This window comes from Saccopteryx leptura, chromosome 2, assembly GCF_036850995.1.
Source record: "Saccopteryx leptura isolate mSacLep1 chromosome 2, mSacLep1_pri_phased_curated, whole genome shotgun sequence".
NCBI lineage: Eukaryota > Metazoa > Chordata > Mammalia > Chiroptera > Emballonuridae > Saccopteryx > Saccopteryx leptura.
Genome location: NC_089504.1, coordinates 383,820,624 through 383,834,035, shown reverse-complemented (window position 1 = coordinate 383,834,035; position 13,412 = coordinate 383,820,624). Strand labels below are relative to the sequence as shown.

Here is a 13,412-nt window from a genome sequence, read left to right as displayed (position 1 = left end):
AGAGGCAGGAATTCCAGGCCCAGGGAGTAACCTGGAGAAGAAGGGACAGTGATCCTACTGCGAGTGACTGAGTGACTGGAAGGGGCCACAACTGCCAGCCCACTATGGCCAGGAAGAAGAGGGCAGGCGGAGCCTGGGACCCAAACTTGAAATGACTTCAACAACAGACCAGGAATATTTTGGTAGGGCAGGAAGGGGACAAGATGAGTTCTGAAAAGTTGGTTGCGATAGCCAACATGCTGGGAAGCTGCTGTGACACACACACCCCCAGTTAGCTCCAGTGTCCACAAGGGACACCCCACTCACCCAGATACCCAGCCAGCAGACGGCCTCACCTGCAGTGGTCACCGTGGCATACATGAGGGCCCCAGCGGCGCTGGCCTGCACCTCTTCCACCGGGTCTTCCAGAAGGTGCACCAGGATAGGGATGACATCATACCGCCAAACCTGTTTCTTGCCCTCCAGAGGGATGCTAGACCAGAGAGGGAACAGCTGGGTGGCTTTGCTTCAGTGGAAGAAGGGAGCAGGACCCAGAACCACCAGAGCAAGACCCAGGACACAGCAGAGAAAGGGACTGGTGTTGGGACCATCCCTGGTGGTCCAGGCCTGACCAGAGCCTGAGCTCCAGGGTGCAGGGGGCGTTGCTGTCAGGTTTGAGCCTCAGTCCTATGCTCAGACAACAGGGAATATGGCCTGGGGCCACGGTAGACAAGACTGCCCTGGAGCCAGGGTCGATGGAGCTCTGCCCTAAGGTATCACGGGAATAAGAAAGCAGGTGTCTCCCCAGCCCCAAAGTGAAGAGAAGCCAGACCCAGGGTGCGAGTCACAGGGAGACACATTTTGTCTCCATGAGAGTCCCTAAGCCACCCTCAAGAGAGATGTCCTTTTCAGTCACTTTTAATCCTGGCACTGGATGAAGCTGTGAAAATGAATGTCTGGGACTTCCAAGGAGCTTCCCAAGGTGTGACAGGGCCCACACAAGTCCCAGGAAACACTGCCCCAGGCCCTGCGGGAGAGGGACGGGGCATGTTCCTCCAACAGCAAAAGACCCCAGTTAGCTGAATCAAACTTTCCCAAACTTCACAGCCCACAGAACTTTCAGTTGGCAAAATCTTAATATCTGAAAAGACACAGTGTTTTGTGTCCCAGTTCAGGAAGCGGGGGTTAGGCAGCCACAGGCTGTGACACTGTGAGGCCGGGAGCTGGAAGGTGAGTGGCCCTCCACCCTCAAGAACTTAAGCTAAGACATGGAGTCCTGCAGGTGTCTCCCCTCAGCACCACTGGACTCAGGCGGGGTTGGGGCTGTCCTGTGCATTGTGAGGTGGGGAGCGGCATCCCAGGTCTCCACCTACGCGATGCCAGGGGCACCCCCTCACTTCCACACTGGAACTTCCAAGTCTCCAAACAGGTGGGGCTTCATGTCCCCAGGGGAAGTGGGGCCACAAAGATGTCCGTTGCAAACCCCTGGACTTGCTGCGAGGCCAGGGGCAGCTGTATGGTTGCCTTCTCTGTGCCTTAGTAGCAGGCCCAGGGCTGGCCACTGCTCCCTCCCTGCCCCATCTGCACAGCCAGGCCTCACCTGATGGCCATGAGTGTGCAGGCAGCTTTGCTGCGGATGTTGTCGTTGGCACTGATGAGCTTCTCCTTCAGGAAGGGCACTGCGTGGCTGGCCAGCGCCTCAGTGGCGTCCTCCAGCAGGCAGGCCGCCAGCGTGTCCAGGAGGAGCTCCTGGATCTTCTCCTCCTCCCTCTGCAGCTTCCACACCAGTGAGGGGATCAGGCCGCTGCTGACAATGCCCTGGGCCCCTGTGGGAAAGGAAAGGGCACTGAGAGTGGGCTGCCACACCGCGCACCATGCTGGGTATCATGCAGGGGTCTGCAGGAGGCTGAACAAGACAACTTGCAGGTGCCCCTGCTGCAGGCAGGGAACTGGGAAGCTGACAGGAGGCTGTGGGTGACAAGTGGGGGTGGGAGCCATGAGGACCTGGAAAAGTGCCAGCCTTCTGTCACTTATGACTGGGGGGCATCAGACTTAAAGAGGTGCTGAGTGGCCCAGGAAGCAGCAGTCAACTGTTGAGCACAGCAGCTTGCCCTGGGGAACTGGTGCACCAAGGAATCCCTTCGCTGCTTTGTGCCTTGCACCAAAGGAAAGCACTGAGTAGGGGACCAGCAAGCCCCTCCTTTTCACCTGCAACCTCTCTAAGCTGCCAGAGACCCCAGACCATGGCTGGCCCTTGGAGATGAGAGGGAGAGCTTAAAGTGGATTCCGAGGGAGAAACTTTAGAGTGTACAAGCCAGCATCTTATCCACCAAAGAGTTGTGTCCCCAACCAAAGGTGATAGGAAAGCCATAAATTCTGGCCAAGGGGTTTTAAAAGAACCTGTTGCCCCAAGGGCGGGGCTCCACATGGCATGGCTAAGGCGCTGGGGCCAGGAGAAGCACAATGCGGTGAGCTGCCCTTGTGAGGGGGCTCCATCCCCCTCCTTCTAGTCCTAGTCGCTCCTGGGGAATGTCTGCATGTGGCTGCCAGGGGGAGAACCCAGAACCAGCCCAGGTGGCATCCTCAGGGGCCTGGTTCCTGTGTGCCCAGAGCAGCCCTCATGGGGAAGTGAGCAGGCTGCCGCCAGGGAGGGCAGCCCTTCCCCGTGGCACAAAGGCAGCCGTCACTACTGCCCTGAAGCCCACCCTTCTCCCCTGCCTCCCAATCAGCTCACACCAGGGGCCCTCCAAGAAGCCATTGATAGCCCCCACAGAGGTGGCCACTGGCAAACACCCTTCCCTTCCGCCCTCCCCAGAGAAACCCTCTAATTTACTCTAGAGAGACAAATAAACAGGTTAATTAGCCCAAAGGTCTCTGAGTGCCAATTAGCACCAGGAATTTTCTCTTTGAACACATCATCCCAGTCTTTCTCTCTTACTCTCAAAGGACATCAAATGGCAGCCCCCGGGTGAGAGGGGCAGAATGAGAGGGGCAGAGAGGCAGGGCACAGGGTGGCAGGTCCAGCTTCCAGTACTCCTGGCCAGCTTCTCACGGGGGCAGGGGGGGGCCGAGGGGGGAGCAGCTATCAGTTCTCAAGCCACTCACGACAAGGAAAAGCAGTTTCCTCTTGCTCAAGAGTACTGGGCTTTCTAAGATTTCATACACATAGTTTTCCCCAAAAAGGCCTTGATTGAACCTCTAAATGTATCCAGCTATGTGACCATGGACAAGGTACTTAACCTCTCTGAGCCTGGTTTCCTCATTAAAATGAGCCTTCTTGGTAGGGGGTTGTGCAATGGCAATGGGTTAGTGGGTGGGAATATGGTCTGTGTAAGGAATTGTTACAGTATGCTCAGGACATCTGGGCCTAACACAGCAAGAGTCTCCCAAATTCCACCAGCACTGAGCCCCAGCCTCTGTCAGAGCCTGTGGGGTGGGGATGGGGGGAAGGAGTAGAACACAAAGCCAAAAGCTGTACAGTCCTTTCCCTGCAGGAGCGCCTGCCAGTGGTTCCCAACCAGCACCTCCTGGGCACCTGAGCCTCTCTCCCTTTTGGCCCTCCCTTCTAGACAGAAGACTGACAGCCACACACCTGGGCCACCTGCTCCTGCTCTGCTTTCTGTGCAGGCACCAGCCCAAGCCCACAAGTTCCCTACCTGCCTCAGGCATGGGTCCCTCTCAGCCATGACCTGGATGGCTCCTCCCCAGCTCACAGCAGGGAGGTGACAATTGCACTTTCCAAGAAGTACTTTGTCGGCTGATGGAGAGGGAAGGTTCCTGGCTGAGAACACCTGAACCAAGGCCTGGATGTGAGGAATTTGGCATCACCCTGTCAGGACTTGATTGTGGCCTCACTTGCCCCTGGGTTTGGCCTTCCAGGGAGTGCCCAGGAAGAATCACTGCTGTTGGAGCCACGAGCTGTCAGGGGCGGTCAAAGTCAGATAGTCGCAGTGTTGGAGGTCAGCACCACCACTGCTTCCCACCTTGATGAGGAAACCAAGGCCCACAGAGGCAACTCAAGTGCCCAAGGCCCCACAGCAGCTGGGGCCGGGCCAGGGCTCTCAGCATCCTGGGTTTTCATTTCTCAGGCATTTGTCTTGAGCCTCTGCTCCTAGAAATGCTGAGCACCGGGACCTGGGTTCTTTCTGAGACACAGAGAGAAGATTAAAAATAAAACGCGTGCCGGGTGTGCCTCTCTGCTCGTTCACTTAGCTTCTTTTCAGCTAAAAGGAGAGTCGCAGGCCTGGCTATTTATAACTAACCCAGATCTGCTATGGTTTGTTCAAGTGTGTGGGGAGGTTGGGTACACAGACCCCAAGGGAACAAACTGGAGAGACCCACCTGGCCCCACCACAGCCTGAGAATTGGCCAGCAGGGGCCAGCAGATTGGGACAACAGGACAGGTAAAGCACATAGCCAAGTCAGCCAGGAGAGGACCATCACCAGAGACCCATAGACAGTGATACACCACCATCCCCGCCCTTGCCCTCAGGGCGTACAGAGACTAGTGGGAGAGTCAGCAGGGACCAGTCATTACTGCACAGGTTGACACATCAGGAATTCCAGGGTCCTAGGGGCCACTGATGTACAGGAAGGGAGGCCCTGGGAGCTGGGCCTCGTGGAGCAGAGGAGTGAAGGTGTGATCGAGCCACCACTGTTTGGGAAGGGCCGTAGTTGAGCAGGACTGGTGTGCAAGGATGGGTTCTGTGGCTGATGAGCCAAGAAAACTCCACTGGGATTGAGGGTCACAATGTCCATAGCATGGACCCCCACTTCAGTTGTGGTTTGGTATATCCTGGGGGAGGGGTTGACACCATCTGTTGGGGCTGCTGCTTGGCCAGCTGTGGCTGCTGGGTTGGTGAGTCACCAGGGACCTATTCCTCTTTCTACTACAGTGTCCCAGCTGTTGTCTCTGGTCTTGTTGTCCCAGCCAGTGAGGACTCAGGACAAAGTGCTGGCCCCAGCCCTGGGGACAGAACATCTGTGCCTGGCACCCTGGTCCCACTGCGACTCATAGTGATCCACTTGTCCAGCTTTAGCTTTGTGTGGCCCCCATGCCCTGAACTACTGGCACTCTGACCCCACCCTGTGTCTGCCTTTGCTCATAGGGCTGCTTCTCTGTCCTCAGCTTACTCAGCCTCGCTCGCAATAGCACATGACATGGCTAACCATGTCTTCCTCTTGAGACATTCTCTTCCCATGGCTCGATGACACACAAATTTCTCACCCCCAGGCCTTGGCTCAGGTGTTCCCAGCCAGGAACCTTCTCTCTCAGCCTGCAAAATACTTGGAAAGTGAAATTGTCACCTCCCTGCTGTGAGCTGGGGAGGAGCCATCCGGTTCATGGCTGAGAGGGACTCTCCACTCCCTGGTTTCCTGGCTACCTCTCCATCTCTTTCTCCAACCACTTAGCAAGTACATCCTTCCCTCCAGCATCTCATGTGGACCCCTCTTTGGTCCCCTCCTGCACCTCCAGCCAAGGACCGCTCCTTCTCTCCATGGCTGCAGCCACCACACCACCATCTCCTGACAAATGCTGTCGCCCACGGCTCTGTACTGAACCTGGTCTCACACTAACTTCTCTGGTTTATTTTCACAGGGCTGACTAGTTGTCATTTTTGCTATTTGATTCTACATATTAGGATAACATACAATGTGGGAACATGACTACTGTGTAAATGTAGAACAAAAACTTGCCTTCCTCTCTCTCAAATTTAAAAAGCTAACCTTAAAACTCTCTGGGGGGGGAGGTCTCAGGCCAGTGTCCCCAATTTCACATGTGGGCCATCCACCTGGCAAAACCGTTCCCAGTCCCACTGCAGCCTGTGCTTTAGCATCCTCACACGCTCACTGGCTCTGGCCACAGTGGTCTTTTCTGGGTTCTTCCAGGCCTCATGCTCCTTTGCACTCAGTGCTTCCTTACCTTGGAACATGCTTCTCTCCTGCCCCAAGTCAGTATCCACTTCCACTCCTGCTGTCCCAATGCCCAGTGCTTCCTCTCCCACATGCCCCCAGAGCACTGATGGGTCTCCTCAATGCCTCAAACAATTGTAAAGGTGTATTATGCCCTGCTGTCTGCCTCTGCCCCACAGACAGGAGGGTCTAGCAGGCAGGGCTGAGTCCATCTAAATCCCAGAACTGTGCCTAATGCAGAGGAGGCCATCAATAAGAATTGCTGTATAAAGAATTATAATCATTGGTTCATACCATGTGAACTTTCACTTTGAGGTGGCCTTCAAGGTCAGGGAGGGAGGCAGCAGCCAGCCCGATTAGGCCCCTCAACGGGCTAGCCTCTGCTCTCGCACCTACATTGCTATAGAGGGTCATCTCCTGCTTGCATGTAGGTTTGCCCCTGCAAACAGCTCAAGTCTGACCCCTGATCCTGCAACAGAATCTGCTCTCACTCTTCTTTGAACATGTGCCAATGTGCAGTCTTCCTCAGAATCACCCTCTAGGGATAGTCTGTTGGTGTCCCCTTTTGACAGAAGAGAAAATGAGGTTCAGCCAGATAAGTGACCCAAAGGTGTACAGGTTATGGTCTGTGCTTCACCTTCAGCGCCCTCTCCCCTCTGATCCATCTCAGGGCAGGGCCTGTGGCATCGTCTTCTTGGTGTCACAGCTGTTGGCCTCTGTGAGGTCATCTGGGCAAAGGCCCAGCCTGACCTAGCCTGGTGCTATAGAAGACATGCATACAGAAGAGCCCTCAATTGCTGGTGACGTTCCTTTGGTTGTCACTGGCCTCCTCCAGCTAGCACTACCAGGTCTAGGTTGCCTCAGATGCCCATCATCAACCTCTGTCCTATCCCTGACACTTTAGGCAGCCCCTTCACTGATGGGCCACAACCCTGAGGGTCGGTAGTACAATAGTCTCCATTTTACAGCAGAGGAATCATACCAGAGAAGTCAGGGGATGATACTGAGATGCCAGGGTCTAGTTGGCACAGGCAGACCCCTACTACTGTCTTCTGACCACATATCCACTTCTGTCAATGGTCAGCTCTAGTGTTTCTATGCCTATGAGTAGTGTGCTCCTTGTAATATGACCATGACAGTGTAAAGCAGTAAGGCTGGTGTTGGCTAGGAGCATCTGCATTTTACCAGCATCTGCATGTTTTAGTATGTGCAAACATTTAGGTTACAATGATGGAGAAGACAGAGAAGCCATTAATGCCTTTTAAGCATAAGATTGAGGGGATCCTGGCTCTGAGGCCCAGAGATGTGCTCTCCCTTAAACTGAAAACAGAATTTGGCAGACTGCCCCAGATGCATTTTGCTAAGCATCCCATGCCTTCTACAAGCTTCCTTCCCAAAGGTGTCAATGGGACCCTGGCCTTAACTGGGCTGTCTCCCTCTCACTTCTCTGGTCTGAGGGACAGCTCTGGGCCCCTCTCTCTCCTCACCGTTCCAAGGTAATCTTCCATGGCCAGGATTGCCAGTGGCCAGATTGCCAGGGACTCTGAAGAGTGGGGTGGGAGAGCAAAGAATGACTAATGCCCCTCCTATCATCACTGCACAAACCTTTGCACAGCCCTTTCACACTTTCTAGAGGGTTATCGCGACAATTCAGGAAAGCAGGTGCCACCAGCTCCACTTTGCAATACAGGCCCAGATAAGTCAGTCGGTGCCCAAGGTCGCGGGGCTCAGAAAAGGCCAACCTGGGTTTGAATTTGGGCCGAGGGAGACGAGCGGGGTCAGGGGCCATCCATCGCTCTCAGGCTCGGTCTACGGATCTGCGAGAGGCGATCACACTGGATAAGCCCTCTGGCCAGGAGGGTAACCGAGTCCCTGGGATGCCAGCGCTAGCAGCGCGTGCCGGACTGCGGCGCGCGCGGAACTGCGGCCCCGCCCACAAACCCCACCATTGGGCTGGGGACTTGTCCGTCAGCTCCTCGTACCCAATGGGCAGCAAGCCGGCGCTCGTGGCGGGGCGGTCGCGCCCGACGCGTGGTCACCAGCGGGCGCGCGGCAACCCCGCCCGTGGTTGGCCTGGCAACGCGCTGCGCTCGCGGCTCCGCCCCCTGCCGGCGGCGGCAGCGCGGGGCGGGCGGACCCGCGGGCGGCGGGCGACGGGCGGCGCGGGAGAACAGGCGGAGGGAACCAGGGCGGCCGGAGTGTGTGAGCCGCCGTCGGTCCGGTCACGTCCCCGCGCGGTCGCCGCCGCCTGTGTCGTGCGGAACGAGAGAGCCACGGTCCGCGCTTGCCACCCTGCCCGCCCGCGCCGCCCGGAGCAGCTCGGCGGATGCACGGTGCCGCGGCCCGGAGGTGAGAGAGTGGACCCGCGTCCGGGGCGTGCGGCTGAGCCTCAGGGGGTCGGGGCGTCTACCCCACCCCCAACCGGGGCCCCGCCCGGGCCTTTGTGCCTGGAATCCGCCCGGACTGGGGGTGTCGGGCACAGCGACAGGGATGCCCGGCCGCGGGGTGGGGATGGGGGGAGGGCCAGGGCGGGGATGCCCGCGAGGTGAGCAGGAGGTGGCCGCAGGCCCAGCAGGTGCTGCTGACAGGGCACCACCGGGCCGAAAACCGGCGGGAGGGGGCGGCTGCGGGCCCGGGGTGGTGGACAGCGGCCGCTGGGGATGCCGCGCCCGCCCCTCGCCCTAAGCAACCGCTAGTGCGGAGCAGGGGCTGGGCCGGGGGACTTGCGAGAGCGGCGCTGAGGCAGGGTCTGTCTCTCGGGAGAGCGGGGAGGAGGCGACCGGGGCGGCGGGACCGCCGACGCGTGGCCTTGGCTGAAACGGAGGAGAGGGCCCCGGAGGCCTGGGCCCGAGGACGGATGGCTCGCAGTTTTCGGTCACCGCTCTTTCAGCGAGCAGGTTGCTCCGAGGCATTTAGAGCAAGATGAGTATCGACCCACTGTGATTTTGATATGTTCCTGGCTCAATTTTGTTTTCCCTTAAAAGGTGTTTGGGGGTGTTTGGGAAGAAGGGTGTGAAGGCCTCTGGGCTGGAGCTAGAGATCCTGCGAGAGATCCGAAGGGACTCTGCCTTCAGGGCGGTGCTGAGCCTCTGGGTGATGGCAGGAATCCCTCTAGGCCAAGAACCGGGGCTCTCTGTTACAACGATGGAAAGGCAGTGCGAGACCAGGATTCCTTGGAGTCTGAGGATAGAGGGACCTGCCTGGTAGGAGAAGTTGGCTGGGCTTTGCGAGGCAGCCCAGCCCCCCGACCAGCTTTTTTCTGCCCAAGTGATTTCCCTTCCCTAGGGACTGGGTCCCGCTGCCTTGGCTCTGTCTGGAGGTGGCTCTTTGGCCAAATTCAATTAAGCAAATATTTACTGAGCATATGCTCCCCCAGGACCTGGTGCTGGGGTGGGAGTGGACTGGGCCTGCCCTCCAGGGACTGACTCACTACCCCAGAGGGGAGCAATGTCTCTGCTCAGATAACCCAACCCTGAGTGTGGGTGTGGGGTCTCAGTAGGGATCTCAGAGAAGTAGCCCAGCCTAGGGTCAGACAGGTCTGTGAGCAAAGTGACATTTGAACTGGAGCTTGAAGGACACAAGCACAAGGGGTGGGCATTGCAGACAGAGGGGAGAAAATGGACCAAGGCACAAGTGGGAGTTTGGCTGTTGGGTCTGACAGGAGCAAAGGGAGTGCTTGGGAAAGCATAGGAGGTGTGGCAGGAAAGGTGGGTGAGGGCCCCCATAGGGACAAGGGAGCTGATGAAAAAACGACCCATTGCTTCTTAGCTGTGGCTCTTCCATTGGAGGCTGCAGTTTCCTCATCTGTAAAAGGGAGCAGCTGTGTGACTCAGAATCTGGGGTGGGCCTGGGTAAGAGCTTAAAAGGTCTTGGAGGGTTCTTTGCAGCCTAGGACTGCCCTTCCAGGCCCCTTGTCCCTGGGCAAGGCCAGGGAACTGAGTAACCAACCACCCAGCCCCCTTCCAAGCCAGAATAAAGGATGATGTTTAGCTGTTGTCCCTTTGGGGTGTGGGCGTCAGGGAGCAGTAACCGTGAAGGCCTGGGAGTCTTCATGCAAGGGCTGATGGCACGGGAGGGCCTGGCCATGCTCATTATCAGATGAAGTAGTTAATGTGCCTTCAGCGATGAGATGCTGGCATTTAGTTTTAAACTCTTCTCCTGCGTTCTTCTCACAGACCTTGGTTTTCTGAGACATGAGGTGAATAAGACTGAGTTCCTCCCCCTTGGAAGTCCGTGTCACCTTCTGCCTTCATAGATCTGCTTGCTTGCTCGCTCCCAGGGATGTTTTGCTCTCCCTCTGAAGGGGCTGTTTGTTACTCATCTGTATTTCTTGCCCCTCCCTGTTCCACCCCCAAACACACACCCACTTTGGGCTTTTGGGTGAGGCCCATGTTGTTGCAGCAAGAGCAAGCAGCCCACCTGCCCTCATGAGGATGCTTCACTCTGTGCCTCCTGCCCTCTGTGTTTCGGGGGCCTTGCAACGGATCTAAATTTGGGACATAAGGACTACATTTCTCCTTCTGTCCCAGCTTCTTAGCTCTTCTGTTTCCTGGAGTCCCAGGGGGGAAACGCCTTGGTCTGGATCTCAAGAGCTTCTGGGAGATTTCAGGGACTCTGGGTAACCAGGTGGACTTGGTAAGGCTGCCCAAGTGGAGCCCGAATAGCAAGGAAGGCTGACCTCAGACTCAGGGTGGGGCCTCAGCATGGTTGTCTCATGTGTACATGTGATGACAGTGTGCTGGGCTTTCCTCCCCTGGAGGCTGGGACAAGGCAGTCCTGTATGCCCCATGCTAGCCTTCTGAAGATCTGAAACGCTCTACAGCTGGAGGGCATCCTTGCTGTAGCTGACTATGGAGAGGCTCACAGGAACTCTGAAGGAGGCAGATTAGTGTTCTGCTCTCCCACAGCCCCCAGGAAGGAAACCTGGGGTAACCAAGCCCCAGAGGCAGGCCTTTGAGCACGTGGTTGGCAGGAAGGAGGGTGAAGGGAAATGGACAGGCATTGGAGCAGATGCTTTATCAGCCCCAGGCAGGAGCCTGACGGTGGTGGCCTGACACAGTTTGTGCAGACTGGGGAGGCCTGGGAGGCTCAGACTCCCCACAGGGTGGGCAGGGAAGGGGGCAGAGCCCGGGTGAGGCATCAGAAGACCTAGGTTAGGACCTCACTATGCTTCCCCATGGCCCAGCCCCATCCTCTCTGAGCCTATCCATAAACAGAGCCAAAAGTCCCTACACAGCTCCCCACCCGACCCCCTCACATTTGGCCCCTGTGAACTCACAGAGACTAACTCACAGGGACAGTCTGATGGGTCCTGAAACACATGGGAAGAGACATCAGCCCTCCATACGAAGCCTGAGAAAAACGGAAGCTCACACACTTTGTTCATTCAGTTGTTCCTTTGGCTAATATTTACCAGCAGCTGCCGAGTGCTAGGCACTGTGCCAGGCACCGGGACACAGCAGGGAGCAGAACAGACACAGCGTCCACTCTTGTGGCACTCACATCAGACCAGGGGTAGGCTGACACGACACCTGTGTAACTGATTGCCAGGTAGGATAGAACCTCTGGTGGAGGGACTGTGTTGGCGCTGTGCCATGATAAAGCAATGGGTGAGTCCAGTGACTGGCAAGAAGAGCACCAGGAGAGGGTATGGCAGGTGTAAATGCACTAAGGCTGAACAGTTCAGCTGCTGGAGGCCCCACCGGAAGTCCAAGTGCCTGGAGCCCAGTAAACGGTTTTATGGGGGGTGGAGGGCTGTGGGGCAGGCCCAGTAGGGCTCTGCAGGCCCCAGTGAAGCTGGAAACCCTGGACAGCTTTGGAATAGAGGAGATACTTGAGCTAATTAATTACACTTTTAAGACCTGTCCGCTGATGGGCACGGGGGCTGGATGGAAGAAGGCTGTTAGTGGCTGTTGTAGCACTAAGGTTGATGAGGCTGCTGACCCAGTGGGGTAGGTGCGGTAGAGGCAGAGAGAAGCAGTCATACGGTGGTGTGTGTGTGTGTGTGGGGGGGTATTTTAAAGAGAACCAACCCCTGCAGAAGAGTAAAGAGAATAGCTCTGGAAGGCTGGAGTTGGCATTGGCTGAGAAGGAAGATGCAGACTCATTTATGAGAGGCAGGGAATTGGGAGCTGGGTTGGACCTCTGGCAGGACATAGGTTCATGTGGCAGTCAGAGGGGAGAGCAAGTCTGGGGACAGAAACCTGGAGTCTTTGGAACCAAGTGTATGGGAAGCCAGAGCCCGGCTGAGGTCACTTGGGGATGGAGGATAGGTAGGACTAAGCGGGGCTGGGCCAGGATCAAGGCCTTCATCATTCAAAGCATGAGCTGAGGTTATCCAGATAAGAGACTGAGAAGGACTGACGAGCGAGTGAGGCAGGAGCATAAGCAAGATGGCCACGCAAGTGGTGGACATGGGGTATGTGGGGACTAAGTAACATGGGCAGGACAGGCTATGGAATTTAAAGGGCCTTAGTTAAAAATGATGGAGCATTTCAAGACAGAGCATTACACCAGGTGTGGGGCCCTATGTGACTACCTGTGTGCATGCCCATGAAGCCTGGTTGGTGGTAGCCCCCTCTACCAGAGGTCCTTCCCCCTCTCACGGCACCTATATACCTGGCATTCAGTTACACAGGAGGTGCCACTGGCCCATCACCCTCTCCCCTTCAGTGGCCTCCCTTTGGCAAGTGGGCTGTGGTTGGCACTTGGGGGCACTGGGGTCAGTCAGTCACTCTGTAAGCCTCACGCTGGCCTCCTGTAGTGCAGCTTCTTCCCTCCTGTCCCTTGACCCCCAGCAGCCTCTGGCAGGAGGCACAGCTCAAGAGTTGAGGGCCGAGTCCTGTTGTCAGGACCTGGTCAAGCACAGTGGGCAGCTTCACATAACAATGGCTTCCCTGACTTCAACTCTTTTCCAAAGGAATCTGCTACATCACAGAGTTTTGAGTTATTTGCTTCTAAATTAAGGTATAACTCTCTTTTAGAGATGTCCCTGGAGGATCCATCAAAAAGTGCTAAGAAGCGAGACTGTAAAAACCACAGTGTGAGGAGGGGCCTTACAAACCATGTCAGGCCCAGTATTCCTCCTAGGAGCCTCTAGCCAGAAATCCTCCCACCTCCCGAGGGCTTGTCCTGGCAGTGCATGTGGTGGTCAGAGCAGACCATTTAGGAAGAGATGCTGCCCCACCAGGCAGGGTCTTCCTTTTAGGAAGACACCCTCCCCCCAGCCCTGGGAGGGAAAGCTGCTGGACAGGGTTCCCTGGGTGGGGTGGAGGACTGACCCCTTCATCGAGGCCTGCCTCTGTGAGTCTTGGAGATCATGGTCGTGGTGGGGAGTAGAGGAGAGAGGACTCGACGTGCCCATTCCCCCAGAACCCCAATGCAAATCCAGGCGTTCTCAGGGAGGACAGTAGATGTGCTCTGGATTTCGGTGGGCAAGTGCCTTCTGATGGGGGCAAGGGGAAGCTCAGATTATCCTCCCACAACCAGCTATGCCAAGAAGGGGCCTATTTTTACCTTAG

General features: G+C 56.6%; 2 protein-coding genes across 2 annotated transcripts in view; one reads left to right on the top strand and one right to left on the bottom strand.

The window, feature by feature from the left end:
* Positions 1–13,412, bottom strand: part of RSPH14 (radial spoke head 14 homolog) — a 77,450-nt gene that overhangs the window by 745 nt on the left and 63,293 nt on the right. The window contains exons 5-6 of the mRNA XM_066365534.1: positions 1,580–1,805; positions 336–472 (exon numbers count right to left, since the gene is read on the bottom strand). Of these exons, the coding sequence (XP_066221631.1) occupies positions 336–472; positions 1,580–1,805 (363 nt within the window). The remainder of the gene's footprint in view (positions 1–335; positions 473–1,579; positions 1,806–13,412) is intronic.
* The window catches only part of GNAZ (G protein subunit alpha z), a 54,357-nt gene continuing 48,959 nt past the window's right edge, over positions 8,015–13,412 (top strand). Inside the window, exon 1 of the mRNA XM_066365532.1 lies at positions 8,015–8,241. The gene's annotated coding sequence lies outside the window, so the exon portion shown is untranslated. The remainder of the gene's footprint in view (positions 8,242–13,412) is intronic.